The sequence below is a fragment of the Tachysurus vachellii genome, chromosome 10, assembly GCF_030014155.1.
Source record: "Tachysurus vachellii isolate PV-2020 chromosome 10, HZAU_Pvac_v1, whole genome shotgun sequence".
Taxonomy (NCBI): domain Eukaryota; kingdom Metazoa; phylum Chordata; class Actinopteri; order Siluriformes; family Bagridae; genus Tachysurus; species Tachysurus vachellii.
Genome location: NC_083469.1, coordinates 3,107,501 through 3,132,500, shown reverse-complemented (window position 1 = coordinate 3,132,500; position 25,000 = coordinate 3,107,501). Strand labels below are relative to the sequence as shown.

The 25,000-nt window shown below is 42.9% G+C and overlaps 4 protein-coding genes across 8 annotated transcripts in view; 2 read left to right on the top strand and 2 right to left on the bottom strand.

Annotated features, from left to right (window-relative positions):
• morn2 (MORN repeat containing 2) overlaps positions 1 to 5,565 on the bottom strand; it is a 7,047-nt gene extending 1,482 nt beyond the window's left edge. The window contains exons 1-4 of one of the 2 annotated variants that reach the window (XM_060878958.1): positions 5,500 to 5,565; positions 4,735 to 4,785; positions 1,744 to 1,850; positions 945 to 1,081 (exon numbers count right to left, since the gene is read on the bottom strand). In XM_060878958.1, coding sequence (XP_060734941.1) covers positions 945 to 1,081; positions 1,744 to 1,818 — 212 coding nt within the window. In that variant the 5' untranslated portion in view covers positions 1,819 to 1,850; positions 4,735 to 4,785; positions 5,500 to 5,565. Of the gene's footprint in view, positions 1 to 944; positions 1,082 to 1,743; positions 1,851 to 4,734; positions 4,786 to 5,102; positions 5,215 to 5,499 lie in introns of those variants that run through there. The other variant, XM_060878956.1, reaches the window with a different exon arrangement.
• Positions 5,236 to 7,827, top strand: znf593 (zinc finger protein 593). The gene is made up of 4 exons (XM_060878959.1): positions 5,236 to 5,343; positions 5,606 to 5,808; positions 6,854 to 6,916; positions 7,255 to 7,827. Exons 2-4 carry the CDS (start codon positions 5,609 to 5,611, stop codon positions 7,379 to 7,381), a joined length of 390 nt encoding a protein of 129 aa, XP_060734942.1. The 5' UTR covers positions 5,236 to 5,343; positions 5,606 to 5,608; the 3' UTR covers positions 7,382 to 7,827.
• Positions 7,828 to 9,058: 1,231 nt separating this feature from the next.
• On the top strand, positions 9,059 to 21,542 carry selenon (selenoprotein N). Its single transcript, XM_060878978.1, has 12 exons — positions 9,059 to 9,390; positions 12,304 to 12,421; positions 12,511 to 12,641; positions 12,858 to 13,070; positions 14,105 to 14,229; positions 14,600 to 14,737; positions 14,823 to 14,904; positions 15,146 to 15,334; positions 15,419 to 15,524; positions 16,260 to 16,372; positions 16,570 to 16,671; positions 19,456 to 21,542. The coding sequence occupies exons 1-12, from the start codon at positions 9,214 to 9,216 to the stop codon at positions 19,621 to 19,623; spliced, it is 1,662 nt and encodes a 553-aa protein (XP_060734961.1). The 5' UTR covers positions 9,059 to 9,213; the 3' UTR covers positions 19,624 to 21,542.
• Positions 21,543 to 22,206: 664 nt separating this feature from the next.
• The window catches only part of si:ch211-15d5.11 (nuclear receptor coactivator 7), a 19,645-nt gene continuing 16,851 nt past the window's right edge, over positions 22,207 to 25,000 (bottom strand). For all 4 annotated transcript variants that reach the window (XM_060878973.1, XM_060878974.1, XM_060878975.1 and 1 more), the window contains 2 exons: positions 24,281 to 24,354; positions 22,207 to 23,616 (listed from right to left, as the gene is read on the bottom strand). In XM_060878973.1, the coding sequence (XP_060734956.1) occupies positions 23,481 to 23,616; positions 24,281 to 24,354 (210 nt within the window). In that variant the 3' untranslated portion in view covers positions 22,207 to 23,480. The remainder of the gene's footprint in view (positions 23,617 to 24,280; positions 24,355 to 25,000) is intronic.

Genomic DNA, 25,000 nt, shown 5'->3' with positions numbered 1-25,000 from the left:
TTATTTTTGATCGTTTATTAAAGACTGACACGTCGTATGTTTTATCCGTTTATAGTTCCATTTAATGTCGTGGAACGTTCGCAAAACAAGTTAGTTCCTGTTATCACTTACGTTACGCACTTCTTCGGCTGTTACAAACGGCTGACGCTGGAGACTCCTTCATTCATTCATTCATCTTCTACCGCTTATCCGAACTACCTCGGGTCACGGGGAGCCTGTGCCTATCTCAGGCGTCATCGGGCATCAAGGCAGGATACACCCTGGACGGAGTGCCAACCCATCACAGGGCACACACACACACACACTCTCATACTACGGACAATTTTCCAGAGAGGCCAATCAACCTACCATGCATGTCTTTGGACCGGGGGAGGAAACCGGAGTACCCGGAGGAAACCCCCGAGCCACGGGGAGAACATGCAAACTCCACACACACAAGGCGGAGGCGGGACTCGAACCCCCAACCCTGGAGGTGTGAGGCGAACGTGCTAACCACTAAGCCACCGTGCCCCCTGAGACTCCTTCAATAAACGATAAATAAAGATCCTTATAGAATGTTTCACCGTTAATACCGGACCTTCTCATGAACGAGCTGTTACTATAGAAACGATAACGTGTTAGAACGTGTGTGAGATTGTTATAAACCTGTAATTAATGAGCTGCTGTAATGATCGATCACCTTCTGACCAATCAGAATTGAGAACCCAACAGCACTGGTGTGTAAAGTGGATGATGTCATAGGGATGTGGAAAAAATCGGAAGCCAAGTCCACCAAGCTGCCATTGCTGGGCCCCTGAGCAAGGCCCTTAACCCTTAATTAACCCTTTAGTTGTATAAATACGTAAGTTGCTGTGGATAAAATGCAGTAAATGTTAAATATAATGAGTACAAGAGGAAAATGAGAGGTGAAGGAGTTTGTGTGTGAGAGTAAACCTGATAGTGACCTGTTGTTACTGAACGTTCCAGAGTATTTGGTCCCATCAGGAAAGTAGTATGTTCCTCTGCCGTGGTACATGTTGTCTCTGAACTGGCCTTTGTACACGCCTCCTGAGGGGTGCGAGAGCGTCCCGCTGCCGGTCATCTGCAAGTAAGAAAGAAAGAAAAAAGAAAGAGAGAGAGAGAGAAGTAAGTAAGAAAGAAAACAGAAAGAAAGAGAGAGAGAGAGAGAGAGAGAGAGAGAGAGAGAGAGAGAGAGAGAGAGAGAGAGAGAGCGAGAGAAGTAAGAAAGAAAGAAAAAAGAAAGAGAGAGAGAGAAGTAAGTAAGAAAGAAAACAGAAAGAGAGAGAGAGAGAGAGAGAGAGAGAGAGAGAGAGAGAGAGAGAGAGAGAGAGAGAGAAGTAAGAAAGAAAGAAAAAAGAAAGAGAGAGAAGTAAGAAAGAAAGAAAAAAGAAAGAGAGAGAGAGAAGTAAGAAAGAAAGAAAAAAGAAAGAGAAAGAGAGAAGTAAGAAAGAAAGAAAAAAGAAAGAGAGAGAGGTGAGAGAGAGAGAGAGAAGAAAGAAAGAAAAAAGAAAGAGAGAGAGAGAGAGATAAAGAGAGAGAGAGAGAGAAAGAGAGAGAGAAGTAAGAAAGAAAGAAAAAAGAAAGAGAGAGAGGTGAGAGAGAGAGAAGTAAGAAAGAAAGAAGAGAGAGAGAGAGAGAGAGAGAGAAACGTGAGCGTAACGAGCCTCCGTTATCTACATCACCTCTGTACACACTGTAACATAACGACCTTATTGTTTAAAACTTCACATTGTAAACATAAACCTTCTCATCGCTCCACTCTCCGGTGTACGTCGTCCCAGAGGATGAGGTCTGTGTGCCGAAACCAGACCTCATCATCACGCCGTCTGAGGTCTGATAGCACTCGCCCTCTGCCACACACACACACACACACACACACACACACAATTAATGATACACCATATGCACCATACAGAAACTACTAATAGAACTAGTCCTGAATTTCTCTCTTGTAGACTGAACATTTGTGTCAGAGATTATTCCTTAATGATCGACGTCTTTGAGAAGGTAGAATGGGGAATTTAGACAAAAGAACAGTTTTCTGGGCCTGAGATAAAATAAATAAATAAATACAATTAGAACATTTTATCACACTCTAAGACGTCCAGAGAACAAAACACACTTATTATACTGGTGAAAATCACAATACACTATTTTTAATTGTAAGTCAATTCAAGTCAAGTTTATTTATAAAGCACTTTTTTTTTTAAACAACAAGTGTTTGTCAAAGTGCTGTACATACAGAAAGTACACATGGTTTATTAATACAAACACACAAATAAAAGAAAAAATACTTAAGACACAATAAAACAATAAAAAAAAGCAAGCAGCTCTCACATGGCATCGTATGCCAGACTGTAAAAATAAGTTTTTAGGGCAGATTTAAAGACCTCAAGTGTTTGAGCCTGTCTAATATAGAGAGGCAAACTGTTCCAGAGCTTTGGGGTCGCACCTGCAAAGGCTCGGTCCCCCCCTGCTCTTCAGTTTCACTCTTGGAACAGCTAAGAGCAAATGGTCAGCAGACCTCAGTCACTCTTGACGGAGCGTACAGATTAATCAAATCTGATAAATAACTTGGCATTGACCCATTAAGAGATTTAAAAACAAGCACCAATATTTTAAAATGAATCCTATAATGGACAGGAAGCCAGTGAGGAGACGCGAGAATGGGAGAGATATGTTCCCGCTTTCGTGTGACCGTCAATAGGCGAGCTGCCGCATTCTGGACCATTTGCAGTCTAGAGAGGGAGGCCTGATTAATACCTAAATAAAGACTGTTACAGTAATCAAGGCGACTTGAGATAAAGAAATGCATAACTCTCTGAAAGTCCTTAGAGCACAGGAAAGGGTTCACCTTGGTGAGTTGTCTCAATTGGAAGGAACATGATTTAACTACTAAATTAATCTGTTGGTCCAATTTAAAATCACAATCCAAAACAACACCTAAATTTCTTACAAAGGGCTTCACATAAGGATTCAGCTCACCGAGGTTTAGGTCTACTGACTCACAGGTTCCCCCTGGCGTAAACAACACAGCTTCTGTTTTATTTTCATTAAAATTAAGGAAATTTAGTGTCATCCAGGTCTTAATTTCTTCAAAGCACTGCAGTAGGGGCACTAGAGAGCAGGTATCTTTGCGTTTCAAGGGCAGATAAATTTGCAGGTCATCTGCATAACAATGAAAAGACATACCAAATTTCCTAAAAATATGCCCTAAAGGGAGCATATACAGGGAGAACAGAATAGGCCCCAAAATGGAGCCCTGGGGGACCCCACATGTGAGTATAGCAGTTGAGGAGACATAGTCTCCAAGATGAACCGAAAAAGTTCTTTCAGCCAAATAGGATTTAAACCATTCCAGAGCAGTAACCCTTACAATAATAACTCTGTAAGAGTTAATACATTTTTTATTAAGTTTTGTATCTGTTGAATTCTTAATTCTGCCTGATTCAGTTTCTGGTTCTGACTGTAGCTCCGGCTACAATGCAAACTACAGGTTTACACAGTATCAATACTCTACAGATTACACCTTTTCGTTTCTATAGCAACACGGACTTGTTCGAAGGACGCCACAAGCGTTATACAATCGCTGACATTTTTTAAAAAAAAATGTTTATGCTACATTTAAGGAAGGAGTCTCCAATGTCAGTGCTTTGTAGCAGCAGTAAAGCTGTAATATTACTAAACTCTCATCTTCTACCACAAGAAAGTCTTACATGACAAATAAATAAAGTGCTATAACAAAAGTAATAATGGAAACTCATTTCTCAATTAAAAAAAATAAGATTTTAAAAAAGACATGATGTGACTGTGCTGTTATAAGTAAATAATAGGTTTTGGACTGGCACAAGGTTTCTGTTTCATTATATAAGAGTTATAGAGTTATACTTCTAATTCACACTCAAATACACACTCTCTCTCACACACACACTCTCTCTCTCTCTCTCTCTCTCTCTCTCTCTACCTCAGTCTCTCTCTCTACCTCCCTCTCTTTCTCTCACTCTCTCTCACACTCTCTCTCTCTCTCTCACTCTCTCTCACTCTCACACTCTCTCTCTCACACTCTCTCTCTCTCTACCTCCATCTCTTTCTCTCACTCACTCTCTCTCTCTCTCTCTCTCTGTCTCACTCTCACACTCTCTTTCTCACACTCTCTCTCTCTCTACCTCCATCTCTTTCTCTCACTCACTCTCTCTCTCTCTCTCTCTCTCTCTCTCTCTCTCTCTCTCTCTCTCTCTCTCTCTACCTCAGTCTCTCTCTCTACCTCCCTCTCTTTCTCTCACTCTCTCTCACACTCTCTCTCTCTCTCTCACTCTCTCTCACTCTCACACTCTCTCTCTCACACTCTCTCTCTCTCTACCTCCATCTCTTTCTCTCACTCACTCTCTCTCTGTCTCTCTCTCTGTCTCACTCTCACACTCTCTTTCTCACACACTCTCTCTCACACTGTCTCTCTCTCTCTCTCTCTCACTCTCTCTCTCTCTCTCTCACACACACACTCTCTCTCTCACACACACACTCTCTCTCTCACTCTCTCTCTCACTCTCACTCTCTCTCACTCTCTCTCTCACACACACTCTCTCTCTCTCACACACACACACTCTCTCTCTCACACACTTTGTCTCTCACACACACTCTCTCTCTCTCTCTCTCTCTCTCACACACACTCTCTCTCACTCTCACTCTCACTCTCTCTCTCTCTCTCTCTCTCTCTCTCTCTCCTCTGTGACTCACCATATTTGTCTCCATTTGGGAAAATGTATGAGACCTTTAAAACCCCAGACTCTGCAAAATAAAAACTAAATTAATTAACTTAATAATATAAAATCATGTCTAATATAAAAGACAAAAAGTATTAAGGCAAATAAGACATAAGAAAAAAATGGGAAGAGAAAGGGAGCTATGTTGTAGTGGTAATAATAATAATAATAATAATAATAATAATAATAATAATAATAATAATAACGACGACGATGATAATGACGATGATGATGATAACAACAACAACAACAACAACAATAATAATAATAATAATAATAATACGATCATTTTTTCTGCTAGGTTACTGGGTTAAATATACTAAATAGCCATATAAAACTCACCAGACATTTTACTACACAGCTTAATTAAGTTTATAATATATTTCAAGTTAAATTAGATCACGTGTATATCAAACGCTCGCGACCATGTCTCCATGGCAACTGTTGTTAAAACGGTCTGTTGTTCGCATGCGCGATGGCCCTCCCTCTACTGAGTGCGTGAACCCGGAAGTACATGTATGAACGGGGTAAACACGTGGATTGTTGCGTACTCAAGTCTCAACACGAAATAACAGTATTATAAGTAAGTTAAACGCTTTCTGTTTACATTATGTTTGTAATTTAGGCAATAACGGGTCGTTGTTAGCTTTGTGACACTGATGCTAAGAAACAGCATGTAGTTATAACCAGAGTTATTGTTTATGTAGTTACAGACACCTACAGTCACACTCTGACTCACTCAGTAACGTCTTATTATTACTAAAAGCTTCAGATTTTACATCAGTGATCAGACAAATATTGGCTTTGATTAAGATTATATAAGCTGTTGTTGTCTATGGTGGTAGATTATGGGCAAATCCAAGCAGGTGGGCAACCACAAAAATGGCAAAAAGAAGAACATTGCAAAGACATGGAAGACAAAACGAAGGACGAAGGACTTGGATCAGATCCACACTGACATGATTCCTGCCAATGCAGCCAACCTCCTGAAGCAGGAAGTGGACTATGACGTCACAGGCTTTGCTCAGCACTATTGCCTTCACTGCGCGTGAGTAACTCACCTGGTGAAATATGGGTAATAAATCATGCACATTTAAGTCACTGTGTATCAGTGAGACCGGGACCACCGGTTACTCACTGTGTGTGTGTGTGTGTGTGTGTGTGTGTGTGAGAGAGAGAGAGAGAGAGTGTGTGTGTGAGAGAGAGAGAGTGTGAGTGAGTGAGAGAGAGTGTGTGTGTGAGTGAGAGAGAGAGAGAGAGAGAGTGTGTGTGTGTGAGTGAGAGAGAGAGAGTGTGCGAGAGAGAGAGAGAGTGTGCGAGAGAGAGAGAGAGTGTGCGCGAGAGAGAGAGAGTGTGCGAGAGAGAGAGAGAGTGTGCGAGAGAGAGAGAGAGTGTGCGAGAGAGAGAGAGTGTGCGAGAGAGAGAGAGTGTGCGAGAGAGAGAGAGAGTGTGCGAGAGAGAGAGAGAGAGTGTGCGTGAGAGAGAGAGAGTGTGCGTGAGAGAGAGAGAGAGTGTGCGAGAGAGAGAGAGAGTGTGCGAGAGAGAGAGAGAGTGTGCGAGAGAGAGAGAGAGTGTGCGAGAGAGAGAGAGTGTGCGAGAGAGAGAGAGAGTGTGCGAGAGAGAGAGAGAGTGTGCGAGAGAGAGAGAGAGTGTGCGAGAGAGAGAGAGTGTGCGAGAGAGAGAGAGTGTGTGTGTTGACCCTGTTTCACCTTCAAATAATTGTGAACTAAAGTTAAAGATATCAAATGTCAACATTGGCTTTCAAACAACGGAGACCCCACATTTAATACTGAACGTTTAATACAAAAAATACTGAATTTATGGGGGGGGTCAAAAATTGCTAATATTTTAGTATTTCAAATGAATAAAATAGCTAAACTACAGCATCAGACCAGCTGCATTCAAACAGTAATTTGTGATCTAGATCAGAAAAGCCTGCTGAGATACAACTGATCATCATCTATCCATGATACCATATGAACTTCCCCAGTTATTTAACACTCTTAATAAATATGATCATGTATTATAATGCAGCACATGGGAGCATTAAGACCTTCTGATTGTTGATTAATTGAGAATAATGTTGTTTGCAGACGTTACTTTGTTGACCTGAAGGCCCTGAAGGAGCATTTCAAGACCAAAGTGCATAAAAGACGGTGAGTTTCTTATTAACGTTAATATAAACCGACTGCCCAGAAGCCCTGCTCACTTTTCTTGATGTAGCTGAGATTTTTTTCCACTACAGCAGAGTTGTTGATGTCTTTAAGGTTTGCCGCACTTTATTAAACACTTTTAACTTGTCGGTCACCATGTGCACGTAGTTAGTGATTTTCCTTCATCATTGTGAGTTTCTGATCACATCAGTGCTCTTGGCTGTAGATGTTCAGCGACGGATTGTGAAAAACGTACTCGATCGACGATGGATTGTCGACCTGCCAACACACACCACTGCTATTAATATTGGAGAGGCTTCTCTTTTGATTTGGATTCGCAGGTTGAAGCAGCTGAAAGAGGAGCCGTACACTCAGGCCGAGGCGGAGCGAGCGGCAGGGATGGGCTCGTACGTCCCTCCTAAAAAAGTCGAGGTGCACACACAGCAGGTGGAGGAGGACATGGAGTGAACGCTGTACGTCGTCTCAACACTACTGTAGCGTGAAGATCACTTTCAAGCACAGCGTCTAACCCTCTGAGTACTTATTAGCCCCGATGTGTCCGAGTTTCCTTGGATGCCTTTTCCACGATGTTCACAGGCCTCGGAACCTCAGAAGGTTTACACACACGTGTGTATTCAGGATCCAGATAATTAACCTCTTGAATTAAAACCTTTATTCATTTATTTGTGTTAAAGCACTACAGGGTGTTTGATCAGGTGTCTGATAGTGATGAAATGCCTGAGTTGTGTAGTGCGATGATGATGATGATGATGATGATAAGTTACCTGTCAATCAAATCCCACAGTAACACACTGATGTGTGTTGGTTTATTGTATGTGTTAGGATTTGACTGGACTGTGACCACATATGGCTTCATGTGTAAATTCATATGTAAATAAATTGTGAAATCAGAATGTTGTGCACATGCAGTTTTGTAAAAAAAAATGTGTGAGAGAGACTGTGTGTGTGTGTGAAAGAGAGACTGTGTGTGTGTGTGTGTGTGTGTGTGTGTGTGAGAGAGAGAGAGAGAGAGAGAGAGACAGTTTGAGAGTGTGTGTGTGGGTGTTTGTGTGTGTGAGAGAGAGAGAGAGCGTGTGGGTGTGTGTGAGAGAGAGCGTGTGGGTGTGTGTGAGAGAGAGAGAGCGTGTGTGTGTGAGAGAGAGAGAGAGACAGTTTGAGAGTGTGTGTGTGGGTGTTTGTGTGTGTGAGAGAGAGAGAGAGCGTGTGGGTGTGTGTGAGAGAGAGAGAGAGCGTGTGGGTGTGAGAGAGAGACAGTTTGAGTGTGTGTGTGTGAGAGAGAGAGTGTGTGGGAGTGTGTGAGAGAGAGACAGTTTGTGTGTGTGTGTGAGTGTGTGTGCTCTACATATCAGTGGGTTATTAAAGTCTCATCAGGTCTTCCATCTAGTTCAGTTGTGTATTTAAAGCCACGTGTATTATGAGAAATGTTTTTTTCTCTCTTTTCCCTACATTAATAAAACTAAGACTGTTAACTAGACACGTCTCTGGTGATGAAATACGTTTTAATTAAGTGTAAAAATGCACATTAACTACGTGTCTAATATTAGCTTTAAATTGTAGGTTTAATTAAAACCCCTAAACTGTCCCTTTTTATGTAGTCATGAATATACACTAAACAAACAGTCTAATTCTAACACCACATGTTTATTCACTTTATATTCACTTTGGTTTATTGGACTCAGTTTAACTTTACTGTTGCTTTTATTGGATTATTTTATTCTTAGCAACGTGGTGCAACTCTGAGTGAATATGAATCTTACTGAATCGAAGAGTTGAATCGGGAGCCGAGTCATGCGATAAAGAAAATAAAGCATTTTGGAAAACTTTTAAATATCAGTGCACTAAGAATAATCTCCTGTTGTCCTTTAAGGTAAAAAATAGTTAACGAAACACGATTCTTCGTGTAGACGTGCGTATATTAGCGCGACAACAACACGGTTATTGAATGAATCAGTGAGTCGAATCTTTTTAGATGATTCAAAATTAATACCGTTATTTTAATTTAAAATAAAAAGGTGTACTGTGGCTTTAAGAGTGAAAGCCTTTCCCGGACCCGTGGCCGAATCCCAAACAGCACGTTGTTAATGTCTCCGTAGGGCACGTAGTCGATGACGTCACGCTTTACGTAGGGCACTGATGAAGGGAACAGGGAGGGATTTGGGAGTGGTTCAGGATTCGTGCTGGATTCGTGCTGGAGGTTCGGCGGTTTTCCGGCGGTTTTTCGGTAGCACAGCAGCCGCAGTGAGGACGTTATACATGTTAATAAGAGGCAGTGTTTAGTGATGGCGGAGGATGTGGATAAAACAGCGCCGTTACAGGAGGAAGACGAGGAGAAAGCAGTAAATAATCACGGTACCGGACGCACGCGCCGCATCTGGGCTTTATTCATGATCGTGTGCGCTCCGGTCATCGGTGCCGTGATTCAGTACGTCAGGAACACGCAGATAACCGAGCGTCACGTGAGTGACACGTTTATCATCTATCTGTTTGTTTATTTAATTATTTATATTCTTTTTAACGTAAACTTGCGTGCGTGTGCACGCGATTAATAGTTTGCAGCGCGCGCAAGTTACGTGCAGATGTTTGCGTGCCGTTGTTTCTTTTCAAGTACGTGTTATATGTGTACAGCTGTTTTTGGGGTGGGGGGTTTTCTCTCTCTCACTCACACGCACACACACACACTCATACACACACTCTCTCTCTCTCACTCACACACACAAACACTCATACACACACACTCTCTCTCTCTCTCTCACAAACAGAGACGCACACATACACAAACACACACACTTACACACACACACTCTCTCTCACACACACTCTCACAAACACAGACGCACACATACACACACACTCACACACACACTCTCACAAACAGACGCACACATACACAAACACACACACTCTCTCACAAACAGACGCACACAAACACACACACACACACACACACTCTGTCTCTCTCTCTCTCTCTCTCTCTCTCTCTCTCTCTCTCTGTCTCTCTCACTCACACACACACACTCTCTCTCTCTCTCTCTCTCTCACACACTCACATACACACACACACTCTCTCTCACACACTCACATACACACACACACTCTCTCTCTCACACACTCACATACACACACACACTCTCTCTCTCACACACTCACATACACACACTCTCTCTCTCACACACTCACATACACACACTCTCTCTCTCTCACACACTCACATACACACACTCTCTCTCTCACAAACACACTCTCTCTCACACTCACAGACACAGACACACAAACACATACACATACACACACACACACTCACACACATATACACTCTCGCTCTCTCTCTCTCTCTCTCTCTCTCTCACACTCTCTCTCTCACACTCACAGACACAGACACACAAACACATACACGCTCATACACATACACACACACGCACTCACACACATATACACACACACTCACTCTCTCTCTCTCTCTCACACACACACACACACACACACTCTCTCTCTCACACTCACAGACACAGACACACAAACACATACACACTCATACACATACACACACACACGCACTCACACACATATACACACTCTCTCTCTCTCTCTCTCTCTCTCTCCCTCTCTCTCTCTAACACACACACACACACACACAGGGGTGCAATGTGGAGCTCCTTCCTCCATTACTTGCTGGTCTTTACGCACATAGTCTTCATTCTTATTTAAATCTGAATCCAGTCATGAGAATGATTCTTTCTTGTCTTTTTCTCAAAGCCGTTCTTAAAAGCTATTAAAAAAGAATATAACACATTAAATAAAATCGTACAATTCTTCTTTTTATGGAGGTTTTTAAGATGCCAAGTCAAGTCATTAAGCTTTTATTGTCATTACAACCATATATAACTGTTTCAGTACACAGTGAAATGAGACAACGTTTCTCCAGGACCAGGGTGTTACATAAAACAAAACAAAGACAGAGCTGTTACACAGTCTGGTCGTGAGGCCCAAATGCTTCAGTAGCTTTTTCCAGATGGCAGAATGGTGAAGTGTGTGTGTGAGAGGTGTGTGGGGTGAAGAGTGTGTGTGATGGGTGTGTGGGGTGAAGAGTGTATGTGAGGGGTTTGTGGGGTGAAGAGTGTGTGTGAGGGGTGAAGAGTGTATGAGAGGTGTGTGGGGTGAAGAGTGTGTGTGAGGGGTGAAGAGTGTGTGTGAGGGGTGAAGAGTGTGTGTGAGGGGTGTGTGGGGTGAAGTGTGTATGTGAGGGGTTTGTGGGGTGAAGAGTGTGTGTGATGGGTGTGTGGGGTGAAGAGTGTATGTGATGGGTGTGTGGGGTGAAGAGTGTATGTGAGGGGTTTGTGGGGTGAAGAGTGTGTGTGAGGGGTGAAGAGTGTGTGAGAGGTGTGTGGGGTGAAGAGTGTGTGTGAGGGGTTTGTGGGGTGAAGAGTGTGTGTGAGGGGTGAAGAGTGTGTGTGAGGGGTTTGTGGGGTGAAGAGTGTGTGTGAGGGGTTTGTGGGGTGAAGAGTGTGTGTGAGGGGTTTGTGGGGTGAAGAGTGTGTGTGAGGGGTTTGTGGGGTGAAGTGTGTGTGAGGGGTTTGTGGGGTGAAGAGTGTGTGTGAGGGGTTTGTGGGGTGAAGAGTGTGTGTGAGGGGTTTGTGGGGTGAAGAGTGTGTGAGGGGTGTGTGGGGTGAAGAGTGTGTGTGAGGGGTGAAGAGTGTATGTGAGGGGTTTGTGGGGTGAAGAGTGTGTGTGAGGGGTTTGTGGGGTGAAGAGTGTGTGAGGGGTGTGTGGGGTGAAGAGTGTGTGTGAGGGGTGAAGAGTGTATGTGAGGGGTTTGTGGGGTGAAGAGTGTGTGTGAGGGGTGTGTGGGGTGAAGAGTGTGTGTGAGGGGTGTGTGGGGTGAAGAGTGTGTGTGAGGGGTGTGTGGGGTGAAGAGTGTGTGTGAGGGGTGTGTGGGGTGAAGAGTGTGTGTGAGGGGTGTGTGGGGTGAAGAGTGTGTGTGAGGGGTGTGTGGGGTGAAGAGTGTGTGTGAGGGGTTTGTGGGGTGAAGTGTGTGTGTGGGGTGAAGGGTGTGTGGGGTGAAGTGTGTATGAGGGGTGTTTGGGGTGAAGGGTGTGTGGGGTGAAGTGTGTGTGAGGGGTGTTTGGGGTGAAGTGTGTGTGGGGTGAAGTGTGTGTGAGGGGTGTTTGGGGTGAAGTGTGTGTGGGGTGAAGTGTGTGTGAGGGGTGTGTGGTGTCATCCACAATGCTGTTGGCTTTGCGGATGCTGCGTGTGGTGTACAGTAAGTGTCGGTGATGGAGGGAAGAGAGACCACGTACATTATAGACAGTGTAAGATGTAAACATTAATGTGTGAACTTTCTAATAAAAATACTAGATTATTGTGTTTATCAGGAAGCAGCACTGAAGACATTAGGAGCAGAAGGACTTTTTCTCTTCTCGTCTCTGGATGTGGATCACGACCTCCACCTCAGTCCTGAGGAGTTTAAACCCATCGCTGAGAAACTCACAGGTTCGGTCTTTGACGTTTGTTTGGTTTTCACGTTTGTTTGGTGATGCGCACGTTTTTTAACGTCTGCTACTTTCGTGTCTTGTCCGAAGGCGTCGCTCCTCCCGCCGAGTTTGAAGAAGAGTTCGTCGCCGACCCGAACGGAGAGACGCTCACGCTTCATGCGGCCATGCAGCCGCTCCTGCTCCAGACCATGACCAAGAGCAAGGACGGGTTTCTCGGGGTAAAACCTCATCCAGACCATGAACACCTTATACACTAGTAACTGTTTCATTAGAATCAGATTAGAAACAGATTTGTTGTCACATTATAACATCTGACCAATCAGAAGCCAGAATTTATTCATCAGACCTACATGTAAGTTCTTAGGTTCCTGCTTCTTATATGTATCTAAAGAAGTCACTCTCTCATGTCACGGTCCTCTTTTTCCTCTCTGTAGGTTTCCCACAGTGCGCTGAACGGCCTGCGCTCCTGGAAGCGTCCCGCCGTTCCGTCCTCCGGCTTCTCGGCCGCTCAGTTCCGGATCTTTCTGCCCCCGAAGGGGAAAGGGGAGCTGGGGGACACCTGGTGGATCATCCCGAGCGATCTGAACATCTTCACTGGATATCTGCCCAACAATCGGTACCACCCTCCCGCCCCCCGCGGCAAAGAGGTAAATTACGAGCAGATCCTAGAGCGTTTGGCTGAGCGCCGAATGTGAATTATTGATCTTTTTATAGTGCACTTGTCACTTAAATGGCTTTAAATAATAAACTCACTAGCCGACGTTTATGTTCTGCATCCGTCACGGAAGTTGCTCAGAGAGAATCGCAGTGTAGAAGGACGAGGCGCCTGTTTGTTAAGCGTAGTTATGGTCATGGTTATGGCTGTGTTTACTTTTAGTTTGACGATTAGAATATTCCGGATTAAGTAAAATCGGATCAATCCCAGCGTTCCTAAATCCAGTCTGATGGTGAGGGGGAAAAACAACAACAAAGAAGGAAAGAATTAAGCTTTTTAAGACATTTTATGTTAAATTAAATTATTTTAAGAGCAATAAATAATGTTAGAATGTTAGGGCTGGTCGCTTAGCAACAGAAACCCGATCAGAACCTGAACAGCGCCTCTGTGCCTCGTATCAGGTGAAAACCAGGACGTAGAGACACTTAACACAAAACGACTCTGTAGATAGAGTCAGGAGACAAAACGCTGAACATCACAGAAGTGCGCGGTGTAGAGAGGGGGAAATACGTCACGCTGAAACATTAGAGGAAGTCGGATACGGACGAAGGAACGTCTGGTGGACTACAGGACAAAGTTAAACAGAGCAAAAAAGATGAGAAAGCTGTGAAAGATAACAGAAGCTGCTCGGGTGCAGAAGCACAGAGACGAACTTTTTTCCTCACTGACGTGAAAGCGTGAGACGAGACGTTATTTAAAGCGGTCGCACGCCGGATTTATCCAATCAGGGTTGTTGATGCGTGAATATGCAAATGAGATGAAGGTTACAGCAGGGTTTAGGAATGTACAGTGTGACACAAGGGCAGATTCTGAAGAACCAGGATTCAGTGTTAACCCCGGGGGGGGCAGTAGGAGCGGTGTGAAACCTCTGACCACACAAACACAGGATTCTGTTTACACAAAGAAATATTTCTGGTTGAATAATCTTCACGTTTTTAAAGTTAAAGTTTCTCGTTTCTCACTCAGGTTCTGATCCACACGCTGCTCAGCATGTTTCACCCTCGGCCGTTCATCAAATCCCGCTTCGCTCCTCAGGGAGCCGTCGCCTGCGTACGAGCCGTCAGCGACTTTTACTACGACGTCGTGTTCAGGTATCGAGCTTCACGTATCCTCACGTATTAGCGGTTTTTTATTGAGAGCTCTCAAGAGAGTTAAGCGTGACGAATCGATGCCGAGCTCGGACTTCAGCGACGTTCCGGATTAAAGTGCTGACGTTCAGGAAGTTGCTGTTTTTTTTTCTTTCTTTCTCTTTATTAAACACAAAATGCACCGACGATCACCAACGTTATCGCTGCATCAATCACAAAATAAAATCTTTTTTATAAAAATAGATTGAACGATTAAGAAAGAAACGGGGCCTGGTTTAGGCCACGCCCACTTTAAGACAGCGCCGTTGCATTGCATCAGCTCATGATCTTGTTTCACCTCCTCGTTTTGACCCTTTTGCATCTTGACCTTCAGGATCCACGCCGAGTTCCAGCTGAACGACGTTCCCGATTTCCCGTTCTGGTTCACGCCGGGGCAGTTCGCCGGCCACGTCGTGCTCTCCAAAGACGCTTCTCACGTCCGAGACTTCCATCTGTATGTCCCTAATGACAAGTGAGTATAAGGGAGACCTCTGTAGAGACCGTCGTACAGTCGGACGCAATCTTGCGGATCTCTGATAGTCGTCCTGTGTCCGTAGGTCTCTCAACGTCGACATGGAGTGGCTGTACGGCGCCAGCGAGAGCAGTAGCATGGAGGTGGACATCGGCTACCTGCCGCAGGTACGCAGACACGTCAACACACACGAAAACAGTACAAATTGTAGAAGGCAGATGTGTGTCGGTGACTGAATAAAGATCGGACGCGTCCTGAGGCAACAACCGTATGTTTGAAAATTTCTAGAAAGTCGTCACAATGCCATGAGATGTTGCTATGGTTACGTGTCTTGTTTTGTACTTCCTCGTGATCAAGTCACATAAGAAGCGAATACAAACATGTTTTTTTTTTTCCCTGGTTTTTCAGATGGAGTTGCGGGCGGCCGGCCCGTCTACGCCCTCCGTGATCTACGACGAGCAGGGGAACGTGATTGACAGCCAGGCGGAGGGAGGAGAACCCATCCACTTTGTGTTCGAGGAGATCCACTGGAGCTCCGAGATCAGCCGAGACGAGGCAGCCGGTCGCCTCGAGGTCACCTTTTATCCTTTCAAAAAGGTAAAACTCTTTCTGTGGCATCGTGTCACACCTTCTTTCTTATCTTCCTCCCTTTAAACACAGACCCTTTTTTTTTTTTACCAGGTGCCGTACCTGCCTTTCCCAGAAGCCTTCAGCAGGGCAGAAGCAGAAGGGAAGCTGGTTCACTCCATCCTGCTCTGGGGGGCGCTGGACGATCAGTCCTGCTGAGGTCAGAATCATGATCAATACTATAAACACGTTTAAGTTGAGTTTATTAAGCTGTGAGGTTGTGATGGTGTCTTTCTGTGGACGTCGTGGTCACGTCTCAGTCCTCGATCCGCACTCATCAGGGTGCTGACGGTGATGTCGGCTATTTTAACTTCAGCCAAAATAATAAGTAACAATGGAACATAATGAACACAGAACAGGAACAGATCTGAGAGCAGGAACAAGAGACAGCACGATTTTCTCACTAGACATTATGTAATGTTTATGAAGGAATAATTTATTATCTCTCTCTCTCTCTGCCCCCTCTCCTCTCTCTCTCTCTCTGCCCCCTCTCCTCTCTCTCTCTCTCTCTCTCTCTCTCTCTCTCTCTCTCTCTCTCTCTCTCTCTGCCCCCACTCCTCTCTCTCTCTCTCTCTCTCTCTCTCTCTCTCTCTCTCTCTCTCTCTCTCTCTCTCTCTCTCTCTGCCCATCACTCCTCTCCTCTCCCCCCCTCCCTCTCTGCTCCCCCCTCTCTCTCTCTGCCTCCTCCCTCTCCTCTCTCTCTCTGCCCCCCCCTCTGTGCCTCTGTCCCCTCCCTCTCCTCTCCCTCTCTCTCTCTCTGCCCCTGCCCCCCCTCTCTGCCTCTGCCCTCTCTCTCTCTCTGCCTCTGCCCCCCCCCTCTGCCTCGGCCCCCCCCTCTCTGCCTCTGCCCCCTCTATCTCTCTATCTCTCTCTCTCTCTCCCTCTCTCTCTACAGGCTCGGGGCGAACTCTCCGGGAGACAGTTCTGGAAAGTTCGCCCGTCTTGGCCCTGCTCAATCAGAGCTTCATCAGCAGCTGGTCTCTGGTCAAAGAGCTGGAGGACCTGCAGGTGACTTTTATTATTATTCACATGACTTAAAAACCCGGTTAGTTTCATTCATCCAAATTACTCGATGTACAAAGTGCAGCTTTTGGGTGGCGTTGTCATGGTTACAGCAGGAAATCCTCTACGGTGAATAGACTTATGATTAGTGTTCGTGTAAGAAGTATGTTTAGTGTATTTAATGGCGCGTTGTTTCCTCACAGGCCGATGAGAAGAATCCGGATTTGAGTCAGAAGGCGCGTTTACACCTGGAGCAGTACAGCTTCCCTGTGGAGATGATGGTGGTGTTGCCTAACGGGACCGTGGTACGTCCAGGGGTTTATCTGGTCTGTTAAAAACCAGATGCTTGTTGGTGTGGATGGATTTTAGCAGGAAATCAATATACACTCACCGTCCACTTTATTATGTACACCTTACTAGTACCGGTGTGGTCTTCTGCTGCTGTAGCCCATCTGCCTCAAGGTTCGACGTGTTGTGTGTTCAGAGATGCTCTTCTGCATACCTCGGTTGTAACGAGTGGTTATTTGAGTTACTGTTGCCTTTCTATCAGCTCGAACCAGTCTGGCCATTCTCCTCTGACCTCTGGCATCAACAAGGCATTTGTGCCCACAGAACTGCCCTCAATGGATATTTTCTCTTTTTCGGCCCATTCTCTGTAAACCCTAGAGATGGTTGTGTGTGAAAATCCCAGTAGATCAGCAGTTTCTGAAATACTCAGACCAGCCCGTCTGGCACCAACAACCATGTCACGTTCAGAGTCACTTAAATCACCTTTCTTCCCCATTCTGACGCTCGGTCTGAACTGCAGCAGATCGTCTTGACCGTGTCTACATGCCTGAATGCATTGAATTGCTGCCATGTGATTGGCTGATTAGAAATTTGTGTTAACGAGCAGTTGGACAGGTGTACCTAATAAAGTGGTCGGTGAGTGTATGTAGACCTTTTTAGCCTGTAATGTACAGTGATACTTTAAAAAAACAACAACAAAAAAAAAATGTATAAATTTAATATCTATTTATGGGGGGCACGGTGGCTTAGTGTTTAGCACGTTCGCCTCACACCTCCAGGGTCGGGGTTCGATTCCCGCCTCCGCCTTGTGTGTGTGGAGTTTGCATGTTCTCCCCGTGCCTCGGGGGGTTTCCTCCGGGTACTCCGGTTTCCTCCCCTGGTCCAAAGACATGCATGGTAGGTCGATTGGCATCTCTGGAAAATTGTCCGTAGTGTGTGAGTGTGTGAGTGAATGAGAGTGTGTGTGTGCCCTGTGATGGGTTGGCACTCTGTCCAGGGTGTATCCTGCCTTGATGCCTGATGACGCCTGAGATAGGCACAGGCTCCCCGTGACCCGAGGTAGTTCGGATAAGCGGTAGAAGATGAATGAATGACTGAATATCTATTTATCTTTAAAAATAAATAAAATGTATAAATTTAATATCTATTTATTTTTTTAAAATATTTCTTAATAATAAATTCTTTTCTAATTGAACTTCTAATCTCATCTAAGTGACGAGTCGTGATTTCGCCTTCATGGTTATTTTCTTTCATCCATCCTGACTCTTCTCTGTTTTATCACTGATTCGTTTATACCTTCACGTGTCTTCGTCCTAACGTGCTTTTTCTTTCTTTCGAGTTTCTTATCCGATTTCTAACGTGAGCCGTGTTTTCCTTCATCCACTTCGTTGCCGATCGAATCTCGGTAAATATGACGTCTTAAGCCCTATTCGGACGGGATTAGTTTTACGTGGGGATGTGGGGGTAAAGTAATTATTACCAGAGCTTCTCTGTGATTTTAGTCCCGTCCGAATGTGCCATCTCGGTAATCATTACGGACAATGTCAGTAAAGATTACGGTGACTTTTACCTTCTGTAAAAAGGTCCGGAAAAATGACCTCAGGTAATACTAATCCCGTCCGAATAGACCCGCTGTAAATATGTACGGTAAAATTCCGTCATTTCCTGTTTAAAAGTAGTTTTTGGCGCGTTTTGCAAGCATGGAGCCGCCATGTTGTCTGTTTGCGCACGTGATAACAGGAAGCAACGTCATACGCACATGACGACAAGGAGGTTACTGTGGTGTGTAAAGCGAGTTACCCCTCCCACTTCTGCTAGTTTTACTGAGATGTCTTGTCCCGTGCGAATTGGCCAATTAATATTACAGACATCCTGAGGTAAAATTGCATTACTCCACGTCCCCATGTAAAACTAATCCCGTCCGAATAGGGCTTTAGCAAGAAATTTAAAAATCTCGTCGCCTGTATCGCTATTTCTCGTTATAAGAGTACATTAAACCGGACGATTTTTAAACCTTATTGCTTGAGCGATTTGACTATTTTTTCTGCTTAAACATTCCTTCTTATTCTGATTTTCATTCATTCATTCATTTTCTACCGCTTATCCGAACTACCTCGGGTCACGGGGAGCCTGTGCCTATCTCAGGCATCATTGGGCATCAAGGCAGGATACACCCTGGACGGAGTGCCAACACATCGCAGGGCACACACACACACACTCTCATTCACACACGCAATCACACACTACGGACAATTTTCCAGAGATGCCAATCAACCTACCATGCATGTCTTTGGACTGGGGGAGGAAACCGGAGTACCCGGAGGAAACCCCCGAGGCACGGGGAGAACATGCAAACTCCACACACACAAGGTGGAGGCGGGAATCGAACCCTGACCCTGGAGGTGTTAGGCAAACGTGCTAACCACTAAGCCACCGTGCCCCCCTTCTGAATGTTTTATTGTTGTATAATGCTGAAAATGAACAACATTAAAATTGAAATCTTATAATTGGGACTACATTCAGGATCTTTTTCTTTATTTGCGACGTAACTCTAAATTTAGGAATATAAAGAATGTAGTAACATAATTTTAATAAGATCATTGGACTGATTTTGGCAGATATTTCAGCTCATTTCTAGAAATAATTTCTTAAAAATTAGTGCATTAGATAAACCCTTGTAAAATCTCATAAAAAACAAAAAACAAAAAAACAAACAAAAAAAAAAGGATCAAATGATGTGAGGTGAAACTTTGATGCTATTTTATTTATTTATTTGTTTGTTTTGTTTCTCCGATCCGCAGGTTCACCACATCAACGCTAACAACTTCCTGGACCAGACGTCCGTGAAGCCGGAGGAGGACGAGTTGGGGATGGGGTTCAGCTTCTCGGGTGGGTTTGAGGATCCGTCCACATCCACGTACGTCCACTTCCTGAAGGAGGGACTGGACAAAGCCAAAACTTACCTCTAATCATCATCATTTGATCATCATCATCAGAAGATTTTTTCTACACTTGATTTTGTGAGCTGGGGTTAATCCTAGTGTGCTGGTTATTAGGAAATTTTATACAATCCGTCCTTTAAAAAAAAAAACACGCGACACGATGATTATGTAGCTAAAAAGTAACTGAAGCTAAATAACAGACTTTTAGCCGAACCGTTGCTTCAAATCTTTTGTCTTTCGGCCTTCAGTCTCCGCAGGTTGTGTAACGAAACCGTGACGTTCACGCTAGTTTGAAGTAGGAGGTCAGACCCGTCGGACAAGATGGCGTGTGAGTGTCGAATCAAATCGTAGAACGCACTCGGAGAACGTCGGCGTCTTCTGCCTTAGCCGGCTTCGTCACACCTCGCCATAAATGACGTAGAAAAATATTTTGTAAATCTTTACAATGCTGGAGTTAATATGGCTTAAAGACACGGTTCTCAGTTTGGGGTGTTAATGTATTTTTTTAAAAAAAACAACAAAAAAAAAACAGATGTGTCAAAGGACAACGGTTTTTCACTCAGGGGTGATGGGACTTTCCAGAATGCCATACATGGTACACGTGTGCTTGCGTGTATGTGCGTGTGCGTGAGTGGCGGCGCGTGTGCGTGGCCGCGCGTGTGTGGGCGTCCTTGCATGGAACAGTTTGTGATGGCCTGCTCTGAAAGCTTGCACTAGTGGGACCAGGCCTGATGTCTTTGTTTCAGTCCAGACACACACACACACACACACACACACACACACACACGCACACACGAACAGTACAATAACACAAACACACCCAGCCATACCGCCTTGTTGAACACACACACACACAGAACTCAGTAGATCAGTGGATGGTCTCGTCTCGTGTTCATGATCAGTATTAATCTATGCAAAATGATGTCCCTGATATTTGGGGTCTTTTGTTTACGAAACATAAACCCAGTGTTACTGTAAAAAAAATCAACCCAGCGATCATATTAAACATTAAAAACAAAAGCCACTCTAAAGACGATCAGAGGAAGTTTTGAGGTGAAGCTCAGAGTAAATAATTAATAAAAAGTCTCCTATAGTCGTTACAATAACGTGGGCTGAAAGATGTCTGATGTTTGCTTCTGTAGATTTGCACTTGAGCTACAAGGTTAACATAAACTAACAACTAATAAAACTACTAGAGCTTCAAGCCGAACGTCAACAAATTTAAGTGATCCGGTTTTTATTATTATTCTCCTGTCAAATAAAATGATCTACGTATACAGTTATTTCTAAAACGTTGTTGTTTCATGTCCGCAATTTAAGATAAATCAGGCTAGTCGTTCAATTTACACAAAGATGAGTTAGCGTGTCTCTGGTAGCAAATCGCTGCAGTGGCCGAGGTACGTTATTTTTAGTCGCAATTTGGCTGTTTTTAGCTCTCGGGAAACATCGTGGGCTAAATGGAAATCAGCCATGAGGTGAAAATGCTTGGTTGTTTATTGTGACTTTGCATTTATTAAGATGACGAAAAATATCAGCATATGTTTTGTTTTTTTTTGAGTTTGGTTTGTCCTATGAAAAACTTACCTACAATTTTAGAAAAAAGCTCTTTCTAGAATGGCCACCATGATAACGTAACAGCGTTTAGCTACCTATAAGCGTACTATAAGTTTAACTCTGTCCTAAACCACATCATCAATCCTGAGCGACAATCCCAAAGAAACTGAGACAATTGACAAAACATTTTAACTAGAATTTGTAGCTAAATTCGAACTTGTTAGCCACATTAGCATCGAAGCTTCGGTGGAAACATTAGCAAGCTTCGGATTTGCGTTGAAACGATGAAACAGTGCGGATTTGTCATGTTGACTGTACGAAAATTTTTACTGTACAAGGTTTGTGTTGTGGATTAAAATAATGTACCGTAAAATAAAGACCTTTTCTACTAATTTGTCTAGTTTAATGTTTAATGTGTGTAATTCTTTTATTTAAAACACTCACCATTTTCCTTGGAAGATTTCCATTTATTATTCAGTTACAGTGATGTAGGTGTGGTTCATCTCCCATGATGCAATTCCCTTTTTGTCTTTCTTACTAAACACAGCTTTGCGTTAGCTAACGAACTTCAGTAACCGCACTCTGTGTGTTAAAACGGCGGCGTTTTCTTCGTCATCTTCATCATGACTTTTCAGGATGCAAATAGCCGCTAGTTTGGTTACAAATCGGAAATCAAACGCATGGTTTTGTACCTCAGTTTTATAATTTATCCATAAATGTCTTTTAGTTGTTAGATATTTTATCCAGAAGTGCTTTGTTCTGTAGGTTTAACATGTTAAAAATCTTCTCATTGTGTGTGTGTTGTATATTCTTCTTGTACATAAGTACATACATGAGTAATGAGTATGTTGATTGTTATTGTTGTCATTAAAATGTGCAGGTTTTGGAGTCAGTCGAAGTCGTAGTTTTCAGGGGCTTCAGTCGCTGTTTAAAGACCATCGACTCCATCACATTTTCCTTCCATCGTTAAGCTCCAACAGAAAAGAAGAAATGAGCTTTGCAGGACAACGTGATGATAAAATCGAAATATTGTGATTAATGACATCATTTCTGAGGTAAAATTTAATCAGATTTGAACTTTAATCCAGTTTTAAATCTTTAAAATGGTTTAATTTCTAAATTATGTTTGAAAACATTATATAACATTAGCATCAATTCCAGGAGTCCAGAAAGGTCGTGAGTTATACATTTTTCTGTACTCGTTTTTATTTAGCGTTACTAGCATGACTAGCATCTTAGCGACCGGAGACTTACTCTTGTATAACGGCGTTACGGCGATTCTTTGATTAAAAACATCCAAAATACATTTAACAAAGATTTAAAAAAAAAAAAAATGTGTAAAAAAAAAAAAAAAAATCATTCCAAATAACAAAATGGCATGATTTTACTAATAGAATTATTAATTAAATAATTATTTAATAAATAAAGATGAATAATGAACAATAACAATTATTTATATAAATAAAAAATATAAATGTTTTCATCTTATTTATTATATTAATGTATTTATTTAAATTTAATTCATTATAAATAAATAGAATTAATGTTAATAACGGTTAACAATTTACAAATCATTACAAAAATAAAGCATTTTACTGCGCGTCGTACGGCGTACGATTGTTGAATTTTAGTAAATTATTAAAAAAAATTTAAATAAAAATGAACCTCTTGTCTTTCTGGACTTCTGTATTACAAATACAAATTATAGGGAAGTTTTGTTAGGAGACCTAAGTCTAATGCCTTAAATTATCGTAATAATGTTTTGGTTTTTTTTAATTAATTTTTTAATTAATTTTCATTTTATAATTTTTCACTTTTTTTTGGAAGGGATGTTTTCGATTTATATATATTTCGACTTCAGTCGTGGTGTTGGGCTTATCTCTATCGCGATTGGCTAGTGGGTGTGTAAACCAGTCATGCAGTTCAACTTCCTGTTTCAAAAGGAAACGCACCGTACAAACGTAGCTCAGAAGCTATTCCATGGTGGTTTGTTTAAACACTGAAAGACGTGAAAGTGAGAATATTAATATTAACTTCTCATTGTTTTATAGCTTTGCTACTTATCGTCTTTCATCGAGGTCACATGGGACTTCGATCCACGAGCGAATGTTAAATGTACTGTATGACGTCATTGTTATTGTTTTTGCGTTAGCATTGTACGTATTCAGTATCGAAGTCCTCCTTATGCAGAGAATCCATCCAGTATTGCTTTTCCTCCTCAGAAGCTCCTCAGACCTTAAAGATCTCCTCAGATCAGTCTTTACTCTGCTCTCGTTCTCGCTCCGTCACCGCTCGGCCCTTTTCCGGCTCAAATCCGACGAAGCGTCAGATCACCAGAAGGTCCAGGCCTCGAACTCCAGCACCCGGAAGTCGCTCTTCTCAGACAGGCTGCAGTTGTTAAAGGTGTAACACGGGCTGCTCCTGCCCACGTACAGAGACTCGTCCAGCCACAGGCCGAAGTGTCCACTGACCAGGGAGGGGGAAAAAAAACCAAAATGAAGAATTAGAAGGATTTTAAGCTTTATTTTCTAATTTACATCTTATAGGTTTAAACAGGAACACATGAGTGAAAATACATAATCATCAGTAATCAGTTTATTTATCAGTAATCGGATGTCGTTTTACCGCACGTTAGTTTATATTTGTTTAGGTTATTGTTTGGTAATAAACGTCTATGGAGTTTTGAACTCCTTATGCTCATAAATACAGTGACTGTATGGCTGCAATTCACAATATAATAATTAATATAATTAATAAATATACATTTAATCCTATAATAATAATAACAATAATAACAATAATAATTCATTCATGTATATAAAAAAGGTATTAGACCTCAAAGAGACTAATATAATAAGTCTAAAAAATTCTAATTAAACATATGTTATTAGTTTTATATGTAGAGCGTGCAATAACGTACAAGTCCCCGTGAACAAGCCGTTTCTATAGAAACGGTGATGTATTAGAACGACGTTATTAATATAGTATTAATATAAACCTTTGATTTGAAGTTAATGAATCTGATCGTAATCAACACCTTCTGACTAATCACAAGTGAGAATTATTATTAAACGTAAAGGTTACATCAAAACCACAATGTGCTGAACATCTGATTACAAAGAGCTCGTACCTTCCACCGCCGACGGCAAAGGAGTCGAGGTCACCTTTAATGAAGAAGGAGTTTTCACCTGTCCATCGGAAGCACTGACAGACACACAGACAGACAGAGAAAAAATATAATTTGTACTGAAAAAAAATAAAGAAAAAGCACTTATTGAGTCATGTGACTGAAACCAAGGTGATGATGCAAGCAAAGTATTCTGCACTGACTGGAACTAATTAATTCTTATTAACATATTAACATCATCGCTGCTCGATCCAGGTGAGTTTGTCACAGGGGATTTTACCACCTGAAATATTTCCCTGTGTGATTATAAACTGAACAGAATCCTGTGTTTGTGTGGTCAGAGGTTTCACACCGCTCCTACTGCCCCCCCGGGGTTAACACTGAATCCTGGCTCTTCAGAATCTGCCCTTGTGTCACACTGTACATTCCTAAACCCTGCTGTAACCTTCTTCTCATTTGCATATTCACGCATCAACAACCCTGATTGGATAAATCCGGCGTGCGACCGCTTTAAATAACGTCTCGTCTCACGCTTTCACGTCAGTGAGGAAAAAAGTTCGTCTCTGTGCTTCTGCACCCGAGCAGCTTCTGTTATCTTTCACAGCTTTCTCATCTTTTTTGCTCTGTTTAACTTTGTCCTGTAGTCCACCAGATGTTCCTTCGTCCGTATCTGACTTCCTCTAATGTTTCAGCGTGACGTATTTCCCCCTCTCTACACCGCGC

Bases quoted from the DNA above. Each gene is read 5' to 3' on its own strand.
- znf593 (XM_060878959.1), top strand. From the start codon at position 5,609: ATGGGCAAATCCAAGCAGGTGGGCAACCACAAAAATGGCAAAAAGAAG. The intron at 5,809-6,853 runs GTGAGTAACTCA...TGTTGTTTGCAG, and splicing joins CACTATTGCCTTCACTGCGC to ACGTTACTTTGTTGACCTGA. The intron at 6,917-7,254 runs GTGAGTTTCTTA...TTGGATTCGCAG, and splicing joins ACCAAAGTGCATAAAAGACG to GTTGAAGCAGCTGAAAGAGG.